Genomic DNA, 16547 nt, shown 5'->3' with positions numbered 1-16547 from the left:
AGGGGTGTCAAAATGGCAGCCCACGGGCCGAATGCGTCATGCGGCCACAGCCACCCCAGCTCCACGAATGGGAAAAACAACATGTGCAAAACAACATGTGACGGCAATGTGACGTGGCAAGTTTGACACCCTTGCTGTAGTAACATAACAAGATATATGAATTTTTGTTCTGAATAGACTATGTAACATATAGTGATTGATAATATAGAGAAGCACATATGTTGCTATTAAATGTATTTGGTATTCCTGAAATATAAGGGAGAAAAAAAATATTTTTTCTTCCATTTAAAATTTAATTTGCTAAAACACTGGGTCACCCATAACTCATTTTTTGCTTTGTAGTTTATACAATGGACAATGATGAACTTTGTAGTTGTCCCACCTACTTCTCTCTAATCCATATATATGATTTGTCTGTACTGCGATTTTTCATGCCTCAGTTATGTGAAATCTTCATTGCCTGGTCTTAAAAACCATTATCAAATAAAAAACAATTTGATTAAAATACATGATATTTATTTTGATAGATCTGTTACAGTTATTCCCCAACCTGGATTCCTTCTAGATGTGAACTTTGACATGGCTCTTGCTGAGGATTTGGGGAGCTGATGTCTATCGACTGAAAATGGTCCAGGCTGGAAGGGTTGATTTATTCTAAACATTCCAAGAAATCAAATCAAGTAGAACAGTATCTATTCCTCCTGCTATCTTAACGACACTGAATTGGTGGAGTTTTATTCCTGTGGTTTCAAAACTTCTCTGGAAAAGTGGAATTTTTGGTGACATACAATTCTGTAAGTCCCACCAGAAGTTGGCAAATGGGCTGTTTCTGGCCTCTGGAAGGCCTCCGGGGGGGTGGGGAAGGCCTTTTTTGGCCTCCCCAGACTTCTAGGGAGGCACTGGAGCCTAGGGAGGCACTCCCCAGACTCCTAGGGAGGCACTGGAGAGAGAAAAACAGGCCTACCGGGCCATTGCGTGCCAGGAGCGGAGGGAGCATGCGCGCATGCGTGGGGCACATAGAATTATGGGTGTGAGCATGCGCATGTGTAACTCCCCCGCCCCCCCCGGCACACGATGGCAAAAAGATTAGCCATCACTGGTCTAGATATTAGTTCCCCTGTGAATGATATATTTTGAACATATTTCATGTTAAAACTTTCTATAGTATGTATTTAGAAGAGATTAATCAACTTCAGATCATGTACATAATGCAGAACAAGAATTACTTCACATTACAGACAAATATCACATTTTCTTTTAACCTTTTATTTAGAGAGATATAGTCTTGGTATGGAGATATACCATGAGGAACGCAATTTCACTGGCTGTGAGGTATGTATATTCTCCACCAAAATACTCCTCACATCTCAACTGTTTTATAATTTTATTTACACGCAAAACAATATCAATGCATTTCCTTGGCTTAACTACAGTATTAATCACCCTACATGAATAAAAGGAAACATTACTTGCATTACAGAACCAGTTTTCAAAGAGGAATTTGCTTATCTGCTGAAAAGTGACATTTTTGTCAACAGCCAATATTAATTTTGATCAAGACACTTGCACCATATTTTTCTATCCTCACAGCACATTTATTTTAATAATTCTGTAAATAGGTCCTTAGCATGAGCATAGTGTTACAGTTTTCATACATATAATTACACCCAAAACAAATTCTAAAATTCAAATTGTAAACATTCTCTTCATATGTGGAAACTTTTCTATTTGTGTCCAATGATATTATGATTTATTTAAAAACAACTGCAAAAAGGCTAGTTTAACCTAAGCCATGTAGTGAGCAATGCTTTTAATACATTTCTATAGTATTAAATAAAAGGCAACAAAATGACTTGTATAAGCAACATACTTTTAAGCAAAGCATAAAGAAACAATGTCATTAGCATGTTCTATAATAAAGAAAACCATGAATAAGTATGTGATGCTACAAATGGAAAGGGTAAATACCATTACTGCTGACAAAGTTGGAGGTAGCATGGATGCACCATTTTATTGTCAGTGAGAAATGCAAGTGAAGTAAAGAATCTTTCCTTACCACAAATAATTTCCAGTATTATGTACATATGTTTTAGAAATTTGTTTAACAAGTTTCCCTCCACTTTTAGTAAAAAAGTCTTGTGTGATTAAAAAACACATACACAGCTAAATAGTACTAATTGCCCTATTTGAATGGAACAGTCTCCTGATCTATGAAGTACATGATTTTTAATGCCCTAAATTTAATAAATTGCATTAGCATTTCTTGGTATTGTACAAAACACTACATACATACAAACAAAATAAAATATTTTACTAAGCAAGTTTTTTTTTTAAACAAAGCATTGATTCTGGTAACACTGTAAAGAATGCTTTCATTTCATAAAACGTATCTTAAGATCCCATGTGCAACAATTTAAAAACATCTTACGTGTGATGGGTTTGTATCAATAGTGAACACAGTAATTGACCCAAAAACATAGTAAACTTTAAAAATACATCTTCCACCCTATATAAAATATAAAGACTACTTACGGTAACTGTGTTAAGTACTCAATTGTTTGGATGTTAACTGTCATTCTCTTCCCACTCCCATTTTCTTGCTTCAAATTTTATAAACAGATAATTTAACTTTAAAAAAACTAACAAAAGGATTTCAAATGTACATCCAATGCAATATGAAGTGTTTCCATATTCTATGAAGCTGCTTCAGCCATCAGGAAAGAAAATGAAGTTTCAGTGATTGAGGCAGGTTTTTTAAGCAGTGATGTCACTTCCACCATGCCAGCCCCAGTCCGAGGAAGATTTGCGTTGACAATGTGGCGTTGAAGGTGCTTTATCCAATCTTCTTGAACAGATAAGGGTCCTCGAAATACTAGACCACAAAACCTATATAGTTTTTAAATGATCCAAACAAAGTATATTAATGTTTTTAAGCAGCTTTGTATCCAGTATAGTGATTGCACAAAGTAACGTAAGGAAGGTTTGCTTTAGCACAGATTGTCCAAATATGGATTTTATGTATGTTAAGACAGTGGATTTTTATTCTGGATTTAAATTGTCCTTGATGTACAAATTGTTATACTTTTATACCCAAATTTTATCTCTGTACATAATCCATGGTTAATGACTCTGTGGTAAGCTTTCTTCCCTAAGAATTTCATTTTTGGATACATCAAAAACATGATAGATCTAGGTAAACTGTGAAACAAGGTAAAATATTCATAAGTGAAGATTCTGGCATACTGGAGTATGGGTACTGTACATTACAATGTCCAAGATGCAGCTATACCCATGAATCGATTCTTTTCCTTAAGATCAACAAAAAATATCACACTTAGCAGAATATTGGGGTATTTCTACTAACTAGGTAGAAAATAACCAGTGTACAAAGTTAAACCACATTTAGTGCAATATAGTGTCCTTCACCATCTATTCTTTGTCTCTAGTGACAAATCTCTTAGTATTACCTTTCCTAAAATAATACTACACTCTTCATTCATTTTTTCGTTTGATTTATATGGCTGCCCATCTTAATAAAAGCAATTCTAAGTGGCCATAACATAAACATAAAAATTCCAAATACAGAATAAACAATATACAAAAGTTTAATACCAACCAGGAACAAAAACAAGGGTACCACTTCATGTGTTCAAATAATCTCCCTAACCGCTAACCTCCCTAACCTCTGGGAAAACATCCAGGTCATTAAAGCTTTCCCAAAAGCTACCAGGGCCAATGCCAATCTAAACCTGAGGTTTTCAAAGGACAGACATTGTGACAGTAAAACCCCATGTCAGAAATTCCTGTTCTCCCAATGAAAAAGTCCAACATATCTGTTGTCACTGACAGTGTAACAAATAAAAAGCTTTTAAAAGTGCATCTTTTGAGAGAAACTAAAGGGTTTATCCTATGTTGGATAAACATTTGATGGAAGAGAAAGTGAGCAATAGAATACAATAACCTGAGATATTATAAAGTGGTAGCTTCCTGAAGTATGCTAAATTCAGAAGCAGGACTTTATAGAATTAATAACTAGCATTTGAATTGGAATTAAAAGTTAATGATTTAGTTGATTTGTTGGAAAGTTTTGTTTTGACATGAATCTGATACATTGTAGCAATCTGCAAAAGCAAAGAGATCAAAGCATATTGCTTTCACACAATACAAGAACAGTACTGCTCCACCCAATAAAGTTAAATAATGGTGCAGAAAACTGATACAAAATTACTAAAATTTTGGAAGATTCTGGCAGATATGATGGTGCTTAACTACTGTACTTGCTCATAGCATTATTAGTTCTTTATATCCTCTTTGGTTCTCATCAATGTATTAACTGAAAATTTGCAAAACTTCGGGTTTGCTGGTTTTACACAAACATATCTGTATCTTGAACCATGCGGCAATATGCCACAGACTCAAAACGTATTCCAGTCTTCTTTTATTAACATTCTATCTGTATTATTAAAATAGTGAAAGTCATTTAATTAATATTGTTATTCATCTCAAGTACATACTCAGAAAATAGATCCACTTAAATAAAAACTCTAGTAAACTATTACTTCAATTAACTTATTATATGTCTATATATACCTGCACCGGAGTATGTAAACTTCATCAGCACCATGAGGTAATGGTAGAATTTTTTTCTTGCTTCCAGATCTTGATCTTGATTTTTTTTGCTTACAATCTATGGCTATTGAGAGAAAAAAAGTCCATATATAGATATAAGTATATATATATTGTTCTTGACAAACTTATTGTCCCTGAAAATACATTTAAGATTTTTTTGGTACTTTCTATTATTTTACAAAGCTGTAGAAAATATGCATGTTACAGTTCTTCATAATGCTGCAGTATGTTTTCTAGCTTCATGCACAACTAAAGATATGTTTGAACTTGCTATTAAACTTTCATTTTTCAACATACATAATTCTAAAAAACACTACTACTTTTAAGCTATTATAACCGATCACACAAACATCATGCTTTGCTTGCGAACAGGGCAATTTTGAAATGTTATTTATTGTATTGGAAATGTTATAATTTGTTCTCAGCATGCAATCATAATGCAAAAGGATCAATGATTAAATGCAAAGTATGTTTTGAGAAAATTCATAACTAGAATTTTTTATATATTAATTTGAAGTGTTTTCTGTTCTTTATGCTAAAAGGAGTCTCGTATATTGACTATAGTTTAAAAGCTTGGAAGTTGTCAAAGACTTCAGCCATCATCTATAGTCATTGCTCAATATTTCTTAAATTAGGTGTACCAGAATAATGCAGATTATTGGCTCACATGGAGAAGAAAAAGAGGAGGAAGAAGAAGGAAATTTTTGGTTTGGCAAAAATAAACTCTTAGCTATATACTGTATTTAAATTCAAATGCATAATATACCTAAGTTCCTTTCTCTCCAAATAACTTGCCTATTCTCTTCTCTCTTTTTTCTTCATCTCCAACTCCACCCCAGGTGTCAACATCTAAAATGCTGTAAACAAATCAAGAATACTACTTGCTAATTCCTACATATATGTGCAAACATATATGTAGGAATCTGCCTATAGTTCCTACATACATGTGCAAACCTTCAGGAAAAATGTCAACAGGTACAAAAACTGGTCTTAACACAGGACACCATGATTTTTCTGCCAAAGCACTTACAAGAATCTATGAGCAGAATCATTTGTAATTTCAAACTAAAATCTGTACTTACTATTACAGACTAACTTTCAGGCACTTTGTCAGATTAGTAGATATGATAGAATCAAATGTGTCAAAAAATATCTGAAAATCTTAAGGACAAGTATCTTCCATGATTTAAGAAAAGAAAAGAAAAGAAAAGAAAAGAAAAGAAAAGAAAAGAAAAGAAAAGAAAAGAAAAGAAAAGAAAAGAAAAGAAAAGAAAAGAAAAGAAAAGAAAAGAAGAAAAGAAAATGTGAATGCTAATTGATAGTATTAAGTCTACTACCTTCTAGGTTATTGAAAAAAATATAATATAAAAAAGCAGAAATGTATTAGCCTCACAGATATATGAACATGCAGATTCTCTTCTCAGAATGAAAGATGAACTATATGGTTCCTAGGAACAACATACTATGTATACAAATAGTATTTTTGGACATTACTAAAAAGACAGACATTGACAAAAAAGTAAAGAAGCATAACTATATGTATATTTTGTCTCAGGGATGACAATGGTAAAACATTAAAACTAGGCTAAAGTATCATTTAAAATGCTATTTGAAAAACATAGAGGCAAGTCCCACTACTGTGCACTGATTTATTCCTTACCTTTTCTTAAACTTGATTTCCCAAGATAGCCAGCTTCCAAAGCAAATTTTCCACCCTGCTTCCCAACTCTCACCAAATGATTAGATTTCTGCCAAAGCAAGTACTCTAGGGATTTAAGATTACACTAGTTATCTGTTCTAATGCTAGCTTCTTTTATACAGATTACTGAGAGCTAAATAGTTCTGGGACTCTGATGTGAAACATTATTCTGAAGGCAAAAACGTAGGTTTCCACAGGCCTTACAAGAAAGGGAACCATGAATCAGAATGATTCCCAACACATGGTCTATGCAGGGCTCAAACACAAAACACTAGAATCTGATTTCCAAATTCATATTATCAAGTGGTATTGCCACCTGATCAGGAATTATAATAACAAATTTGCATCTGCATTTGATCAGCAAAGCTTATAAATATGAATCTAATACATTGTGTTTACGAAACAAAGATTAATGCTGACTGCCATATATCTACCTTTCATATCACAGGCCACTCAGCTGTCTTACATTTTCTGTAGCAATGCCTGCCCTCTGGAATGAGGTTCCCCCCACAAAATCCAGATGGACTCCACTCTGCTGATGTTTAGAAGTACCACGAAAGTCTTCACCCAGACCTTCAGTGAGGGAGAGTGAGACCCTGTCACTTCATTGTGCTTGCAGAGTTGTTGAGATATTATTATTTTCACTTGGTGAGTTGTTAATAATTAGTTATATTCTCCTCAAACTTTATTAACATAAATTATGCAGGATAAACTAGAATAAAACAATATATTAGATATTCCTTGAAGAATAAATGTAAATATTTGACAAATGGGCTGAAACATCATTACACAATTTTGAAATTTAGTTTAGAAAAGCCAACATAATGGGAACTGAATGATCTTTGCTGGGATTCTGATATTGGAGGTGGATTCTTTTCCACCATTAAATAAGTATAGTCTATATAGTTTTGACTCTATTGTTAATTCATGACATAGCTTAAATTATCTCCAGGTCTGTTACTATATAAATTGCTATATTGATTTTTATTCTGTTTCTTGCTTGCCAAAAAAATTTGATTTATTTGTCATTGGGCAGAAAGAGCAAGCTATGGGAGATTCAGTATCTGAAGGCTATCTCTCAATGCATTTAAGATACTCTGTATAGATTAAAAGATTCCTCATTGTATTTAAATCTGAGTTTAAATGTTTCTATCTGATGATGAAATTTAAGAAATCTAAAAGCATGAAGCTTTGATAATATTTCAGTTGACTCAATAAAGTATTTCCTTTGTGGATTTTAGGGTTTTCTTAAGGCCCACACAACCTCTTTGCTTTATATATTTAGTAGTCTTCCACTTATGACTGTAATTAAGTCCAGAATTATGGTTCTAAGTCATGCCAGTCATTGAGTAGGTCAATTTTACAACTTGATTTTATATTTGTTTGCAGCACACATTGAGCAATCACCATGGTTGTTAAGTGAATCTGCAATCATTAAGTGAAACCATTATCCATAATGGGCATTTTTTACTGGAAACTGTAGGTAAATGCTGGTTTCCAGCAAAAAAACCAGGGGCAGGAGGGTGATGGCTAGAAGATCTTCAAATCTGGATCTTTTTTCAGGGTCCATCTGAATGGTCTCTAAGCAACTGGTTTTAAGTCGAGGACTACCTGTATGTGAAAATATGTATACCTTTTTTGCAATAAAAAAAGTGCAACAGAGGTCTCTGCCATAAAGATACTTCCATCTATAGACTTTCCCAAGGTAATTCTAGTTGAATAGTTATATTAACTTCTTTTAAACATGAATGAAGTCAACCATTTTTTAAACATCATTGTCAAATCTGCAAGACCACTCAACCCCATGACTCTGGACAGTGTACAGTATCGAAAACAGATGGAAACAAGCACACAACAAATAAAAAATGGTGAACATCCATAAAAGAACAAAAATCTGGTTTTAAATGAGTCAATTAGGGGCAATCTCTGGTGAGACACTGTTCCAGAGGATAGGCACTACAATTGAGAAGGCCCATTTCCTGGGTCCCACCAGATAACACAGTTTAATTGGCTGATCCCAAAGCATGCTAATTATATCATATCTAACAGAACAGCAGACACTACAACAGAGACAGGAGGTCCCTCATATAGCCAAGTCCTGTGCTACCAAAGGTCTTGTAGGTGATAATGAGCACCTTGAGTTGTACCTGAAACCCTACTAGTAGTGTAACACCTGGAACAGAGGTATTACATGAGCAAACCATGGCATGCCTGTAACACCATTCTGGACTAGCTACAATTAAAAATATTTTCCCTTCATATAACTACTTGCTAGAGATATGACTCCTTGAGTCAAGTTCAACCCTTACTGATCACACAGATATCTCCACGAGGAGAATTTTCGGTATCTGTATTATAGGGGTTTCTCAGTGCTTTCTTGTGGGATGTTATTTTTGACTTTCCAAATTAGTAGCCCCAATCCAAATCTGATCCTCTTTAGCTTTTCAATCAACTAAGGACAGATAGGCGCTGCCACCTGCTGTAGATAATTAGTAGCTACAATGAATTATTAATATATTCATTTTTATTTGGGAAAAATAATTATTGCAAATTAATTTTTTTCCTTTATACCAGAATAGAAATATTTAGTTAGGCAGTAAGAATGCATAAATATATTTTAAAATAAGCCAAATAACATTCTCTTGGGTAACTGAGAATTCTAGCCATAAGTTTCAGTGAGATCAAATGAAGGTTAACATCATTTCTTTAAAAATGCTGTAAATAAATTTGGAGAATTATTCTATGAAAAATGCAAAATATTTACATGCTATGAAAATAAACCACTAGAACAGGGGTCCCCAACCCCCAGGTCACGGCCCACTGCTGTTCAGAACTGATCTGCCCAAAATGGTGGGTGAGAGCTTGTGTATGTTCCAATTGCACGAGCAGCAGGTGCAAAAGAGCTACACATATGTGTGCTTGCCCACCACTCACAAAGAACCATCCCCTCCCCACCACCCCCTGCTGGCTTGCAAACCTGGAAAAATTGGGGAACTCTGCACTAGAATGATTATTAAAAAAATTTTTACCAACAAATGCAGGTGTTGAAATGAATATCTACTATTCAGCACAATACCTTATAAAGAGGATGAAGTAAAGTAAGCTTACATCTTATTAACATTTTTTAAAAATTAGAAGTACTAGTTTAATTACTTGTAAAGATAATTTGACAATTTCTTAAATTGGATCTCTCCTTATTCTGAAATAAAGCTTTGATTTTATACATTTGGACTTACAAAAAACCTAAGTAAAACCTATGTTGTCATTGGAGCTAATGTCTATTTCTTTCTTTCTTTCTTTCTTTCTTTCTTTCTTTCTTTCTTTCTTTCTTTCTTTCTTTCTTTCTTTCTCTCTTCTTTCTTTCTTTCTTTCTTTCTTTCTTCTTTTTTTGTAACCTCTATTCTTGTTGGATAGGACAATGACAGACACAAATAGTCAGATCCACTTGTAGAGGTCAAAGTACTATTTTATTGTTCTGTGCTGATGCCGAATCACCCAAACTAGCACTTTTGCCTGGGAAACACAAGAGAGGCTCAGGTTACCAATATTTGCAGCTCAGGGTTCAAATGAAGGGTCCTTGGTGTTCTCTGAAGTTGATTGTTCTTTTGTGCAGATATTTCATTACCCAAACTAGGTAACCTCATTGGTGCTCTGATGATGTTACCTACTTTGGGTAATGAAACATTTGCAAGAAAATAATCAAGCTCAGAGAGCACCAAGGACTACTCAAGGCTGAAGGTGTTTGAGAGAGGAATGGGACAATTCGATCCAGCTGACTGGTCCCAGCCACCTCACCATGGGACAACTTGCTGTGGCCAACTCATCACAGAACAACTCGCCGTAGGACAATTCAATGAGGGATAACTCATGAGAGGGACAAGTAGAATTGCAGCTCACCCCAGCCTCAATGACTTTTAACTTGAGAAAGTTCAAAGCTAAAGTAAGACAAGGCCCGCTGCAATTCACTTGTCCCTCTCTTGAGTTATCCTGCATTGAATTGTCTTGCAGTGAGTTGATTGCGGCAAGCTGTCCCGTGGCAAGTTCAAGCTTAATCCTAAAGCTTGAACTTTTCAAAAGATGCTTCTCAAAAGATCTCTTCAAAAGATGAACTCATAAAATGACAGAAGGGACAAATAATGAAAACCATGCAATCAAGTAAATTAACTAGCTAATCAGTTACAGATGTTTGGATGTCATCTGCTGGCTGGGGGAATTCTGGTACTTGAAATCCATACGTCTTAAACAATTTGAGGTTGAGTCATCCTGTATTAAACGAATTTTTATATAAAATAAACACTATTCTGACCTCAACTATTTTTTGAGCATTCCTCTTAAAGATGGCAAATAGCTCCCAAAGTCGTTCTATGTATTATGCACGACAGTGAAATTTCTGACATATTCCAATGTACAGATATTGATATTCATTTCTGCACTACTCATAAATGAAATATAACAAATATCATTTTGTGATCAATTGTATAATTTAAATACACATAAATGCAAATTTTGTATATGGTAAAAATAAATGCATCCTTACAGTTTTCACTACTACAAATACCCAAAATTAGAATCAGATTAGGTGCAAATAAATAGAATATGGCTAGAATAAATAGATAATTTAATATATATTATATATATGTATGCATGTATGTATGTATGTATGTATGTATGTATGTATGTATAAAAACTTAATAGATAAATAAATAGAACATGGCTAAAGAACTGTCTTATTTAAACGGCAGACATTTAGTTTGATTTGCTCTTTGTTGTAGAAGTGTGCGGTATTCCCATGCATAGATCAAAAAAGCTTTTTTGAGGCCTTCAGAAAGGAGGTTATAGATAACTATGAATCTAAGAAGGGATTTAAAGATTCTCAAACAATTGGATATCAATCATTCCACTACCTGGAAGATCATCTACAAGTGGAAAAGATTTCAGACAGCTGCCAGGGCAAACCATCTCAGCAAGTTCAGTCCAAGAACAGATGTATTTTCAGAAGTCTTTAAAAACTCCAGAATTTCCTAAAGTAATCTATAGGTAGCTCTTGCCACTATTAATGTCAAAGTGCATGAATCTTCTATTAGAAAGTGTTATTAATTAAATATTAAATGCATTTGCTTACATCTTGGACAAAAATTCATTTCAATGATGATATAATGAAACAGTTGCAACATGCAAAGTAAGCTATAGGAACTCTAGAAATATGTAAAGCTTTCTGATTTGGCAAATATTTCCTGGATAAATTTTTAATATGGATAGTAGTTATGTCCATTGTGGAACATTTTAGACAAAATATTTCTGAATAGAATTATTATGGAAGTGTCCTGACATTGAAACAGATCATTCAAGTTCAGACATTTCTGCATTCCCCAGAACAGACTATTTCAGTGTCAGAATAGTCTAAAATGACAGAATATTTGGACATTTAATGGGCAAAGCATGTTAAGCTCCTACTGAAACACTGACACAATCCCTAAATCTCTATGAATTTAGAGGGCAGAAATCGGAGACCTAGCAGAAATGCTGTACGTATTTAAGGAATGGGAAGCCTTGGGATTCAACATATCCTCACTTTTGAGTGGGCCACAGTCCGCCACATCGTTTTGGAGCTGTTTGTGGTCAGAGATTTCAGATCTTGGAAACTCTGACCACTCTGGAACTTTATGATATGCCAGAAAGAAAAAAAAATCAAAGCTATTTGTCAATCAAAGATCAGAGACCTCCCCAGCAATGATATGTAAAATTCAATCTATTTTATGAGTCCTGAATCATAGTGCCAAGAACTATGTCCTAAAACACAAATGACATTAATTGATATCATCATCATCTTCTTCTTTTAACCACCTCATAATCCCTTGCGGGGTGGAGTCTGGGCAATTGAATGGAACTAAAAGAGTGTTTTAATGGCTGGATGCCCTTTCTGTCACCAATGCGGAGTTTTGTTCAGCAGATATATTCTGTGTGCCCAGAGAGAGAAATATCTGCCTCTACTTAGGATCGAACTCACAGCCTCCTGATTGTGAGGCGAGAGCTCCACCTCTAGGCCATCGTCCCACTCCAAATGACATTAATTGATATCAATGAATAATATTCTTCTGTACCAATACTTAATATATTTAAATTCTAGCTTAAAATGCTTCAGAATTATCAAACTTTTTCACATATAATCTTCAACATAATATTAGTGATTCACTAAATAAACAATGAATATCATACTCTTATATAATATTGGGGATATGTAATATAGATGTAATCATCCTGTATTAATGATGATAAAATGAACCTGGGAAAAGTACAAAGCATCACTAATGTTATCCCATTTTCCAAAGCAGATGAAATTTGGAGATAGGTTATGGCATGTTAGTGTTAGAAATACAACTATGATAAAATAGAAATTATATCTGATACCAAATGCTCCAAAATCCACCAAATGAAACTTTTGTAGAATCATAGTTATTTTGGAATTCAATATCTTGCTGAGTATACTCAAGTATAAAATAGAAGTAGATATTTTAATTTTATGAACAGTTGTGATGAAATATAACATGGTATCATTTAGTATTTAGCATTTGTGATTAATTGCAAGCTATTGGTCTGTAGTAGCAAATCATAAATAGAACTGCCCTGTATTTTGTTCAAAAAATCCCCCACTCCCTTTTTAAAAGAAGAAATGTAAGCTTGAACAAGTTCGTCAATGGGCCACGAATTCCACCTTTATCTTTTTTATTTATATTACATTCAGATTTCATTTTTTTAAAAGTAGCTTATTTCACTTGAAATGTATAAGAGCTACTTTTTTTCCCTTAAAAAGACAGTTCTAATATTGAGTTTTAGTCAGCATGAATTAAGAAAATTGGGGTACGCATTCATTCGGTCCCAGACTGAAATTATAAGCAAAGAGCAAGAATTTTCAGCTCTGCTAGTTCTCTCAACATCAAGCTAGCAAAAACGAAAGCATCGTGACTGGAGAGGCCAATTCTCTAAGCAGCTGGCCAGGGACAGTGCAATGTTTGAGGCTGACACTGACAACCTTTATTTTAAAAGCTCATCCAACTGTAGCATCTCTATCTGCTACTGGTGTACTACCCATTAAGAAAAAAGGGGTATACTGATATTCTTAACAAGCCACAAAATAAACAGACAGACAGTAAAAAAAAAAAAAAGTCAGTGTCTTGCCAGAAGCAATTGTAGCCCTGGGAAGACATTCCATTCAGCATCAATGACTTTGATAGTTGATAGCTCTTCTTCTGCTGAAACACAAAATATAAAAAGCTCCTATAGCAACTGTCAAACATAAAATAAAGGTCATTTATGCATACAAATATTTAACTGGGGCACAAAGTAACAAAATGCTCAAAGGGACTTATGGCCATGGTATTTTCTTTAAAAATGTGCAAAGAAATCAAAAAGTAGTACAAATTGAAGAAATTATAAAAGGCAGAAAACCCAGCATGACCTTTGATGCCAAAAGCATTATATTTTCATCACAATCAATTTAATTTTTTTTTCTTAAATTGCAACTGAATTTGCAGATCACATTGAAAGGATAAAAGGGGCGTTGGTCCTACCTGAGACGCTCCTTCTCGTTGGGTGGAGACAGCAGCCAGTGTGGGTAGTACTCGCCCAATCAGCTAAAGGACTGAGTCTGTCAATAAGCCTAAATCCCGCCCTTGTTGCTGGGCAGACCAGCTTTTGGCGAAGAACTGAATGAGACAGACTCAGCGTGTGGGAGAAGAGTTAGAAAGACAAAGAGAGGAAAAGACCAGACTGGCATAGGGAGGGTCTGGCTGCTGTATCCACCCAACGAGAAGGAGCGTCTCAGGTAGGACCAATGCCCCTTCTCCATTGTGGGTGGAGATAGCAGCCAGTGTGGGACATACCCAAGTTCATTGTCCCAAAACCTGGGGGGGGGGGGACCAGGCTGGTCCGAAACATCCTCCCTAGAAATGACCCGCTGCAACACCTGCCGCCCAAACGCGGCCTCTGCCGAAGCAAATTTGTCCAGTTTATAGTGGCGTATAAACAGTGCTGGCAAAGTCCACATAGCCGCCCAACAGATCTCCAGCAATGGGGCCTGAGTAGCCCAGGCCTCCGACGTAGCCGCACTGCGGGTGGAATGTGCAGTCACACGGGAAGGTCGCAGAAGAGAACGGAAGTTGTAGGCCGAAGCGATCATCTGCCGGATCCAGCGGCCCATGGTAGAAGATGACACCTTGAGACCCAGGAAGATGGGGAGGAAGAATACAAACAGCGCCTCCGATCGTCGGAAGGTAGCAGTCCTCTTAAGATAGACTCGTAGTGTTCGCCTGACGTCCGAAGTGTGCCAACGTCGCTCACGAGGATGAGAGGGTCGTGGGCAGAAGTTCGGGAGAATGAGCTCTTGTGAGCAGTGGAACACCAAGTTGACCTTTGGCACGAAGGTAGGATCCAAACGGAGGACCACGCGATCCGCATGGAACATGCAGAGATTGGCACGGGTGGACAGGGCAGCCACCTCCGAAATGTGGCGAGCAGAAGTTATGGCCACCAAGAAGGTGACCTTACAAGACAGCAACCGGAGAGATGTCATCCGCAGGGGCTCATATGGAGGCCCCATAAGCGATTCCAACACCAACAGAAGATCCCAAATAGGATAACGGTGCAGGACCGGAGGAGACAGGTTCGTGGCGGCCCGGAGAAAGCGACGAATCAGCGGATGCTGTGTCAAAGACGAGAGAGACACGCAGGTAAGCACAGAGGAAATAGCTGCCACCTGGTGATGCAAGGTGTTAGGCGAAAGCCCATCGGATAGACCTCGCTGGAGGAACACCAGGATATCCACAATAGAAGGCTGGAGAACAGGCACACCCGTTCGGTCACACCATGAGCAGAAGGCCCGCCAGGTAGCAGGATAGATTCGGTCCGTTGCCGGGTGACGTGAGGCTTGGATTGTCCGAATAACGTCGCTAGGTACATTTGCGCCTCTCAAAGAGAGCCACTCAACCTCCAAGCGGTCAGACTGAGCCAAGGAAGATCCAGATGGCTCAAAGCACCCTGTGTCAGAGCGTGCATTTTGAGAGGAATGTGCCAGGAGGGAGCGACCGAGAGGGAGACCAAGTCCGCAAACCATGCCCTGTGGGGCCAGTGAGGAGCCAAGAGGACAACCTCCACCCGTTCGTCCAGGTTCTTGCGGATGACCCTGGGAAGCAGGGATATCGGAGGAAAAGCGTACAAGAGACCCTCCGGCCAAGGAGCCCAAAGGGCGTCGGTGGCCTCTGTCTGAGGCTCCGGAAACTGGGCGAAGAAGCGGGGCAGTTGGGCATTTGAGTGCGTTGCAAAAAGATCCAAAACCGGAGTGCCGAACCGAAGGACCAGCTGTTGGAAGATCAGTGGATGGAGACGCCACTCCGCATTGTCCACCTGCTGCCGGCTCAGCCAGTCCGCCTGAGTATTGGCAACCCTGGATATGTGCTCTGCTCGAAGGGATCCGAGGTGGCGTTCCGCCCAGAGGCCCAATTTCATGGCCACAGACAACAGGGACTTTGACCTGGTGCCCTCTAACTTGAACAAGTGTGCTTTGGCCGTAACATTGTCTGTTAGCACAAGGACATGAGCCCCAGACACAAGATGGTGAAATGCCCTGAGGGCGAGAAAGACAGCTTGCAACTCCAACCAATTGATTGGACGACGAGCTTCCAATGCGGTCCACGTTCCTTGTGCCAGCTGACCCTGGCAGTGGGCACCCCAGCCTCGAAGACTGGCGTCCGATGTCACCACTACCCTCTGGGGCTCGAGGAAGAGGCAGCCCGCCGACAGGGCCAGGGACCGCCACCACCGGAGAGATCTGCGAACCGAGGAGGGAACAGGGATCGGCCTGGTTGACGTGCCTCCGCCCGCCTTCTGTAAAAGTAAGAGAAACCATTGAAGCTCCCGGGCGTGGAACTGAGCCCAGGGAACAATGGCTATGGCCGATATTATCTTTCCCAAAAGTTGGGAAAAAACGTAAGGGGAAACCGCCCGACACCCCTCAATTCTAGATGCCAAATCTCATAAGCCATCTTGGCGTTCAGGGGATAGAAAAACCCTACCCTGAACCGAATCAATCAAGGCCCCTAAATGGATCAGGGAGGTAGAAGGAACCAAGTTGCTCTTCTCCAGATTGACCGAAAAACCATGGGAAGCCAAAGTCTCCAGAGTGAGTTGAACAGCTTGTTGGGTGGAAGAAGACAAGACAAGAATG

General features: G+C 37.6%; 1 protein-coding gene across 1 annotated transcript in view; it reads right to left on the bottom strand.

The window, feature by feature from the left end:
• Positions 1-1369: 1369 nt before the first annotated feature.
• Positions 1370-16547, bottom strand: part of ZNF644 (zinc finger protein 644) — a 29078-nt gene continuing 13900 nt past the window's right edge. The window contains exons 4-5 of the mRNA XM_070939406.1: positions 4591-4693; positions 1370-2886 (exon numbers count right to left, since the gene is read on the bottom strand). Coding sequence (XP_070795507.1) covers positions 2694-2886; positions 4591-4693 — 296 coding nt within the window. The 3' untranslated portion in view covers positions 1370-2693. The remainder of the gene's footprint in view (positions 2887-4590; positions 4694-16547) is intronic.

Source organism: Pituophis catenifer, unplaced genomic scaffold (genome assembly GCF_029215685.1).
Source record: "Pituophis catenifer annectens isolate HBS135680 unplaced genomic scaffold, rPitCat1.0.hap2 SCAF_3, whole genome shotgun sequence".
NCBI classification, from domain to species: domain Eukaryota; kingdom Metazoa; phylum Chordata; class Lepidosauria; order Squamata; family Colubridae; genus Pituophis; species Pituophis catenifer.
This window is presented reverse-complemented; position numbering and strand designations above follow the sequence as displayed.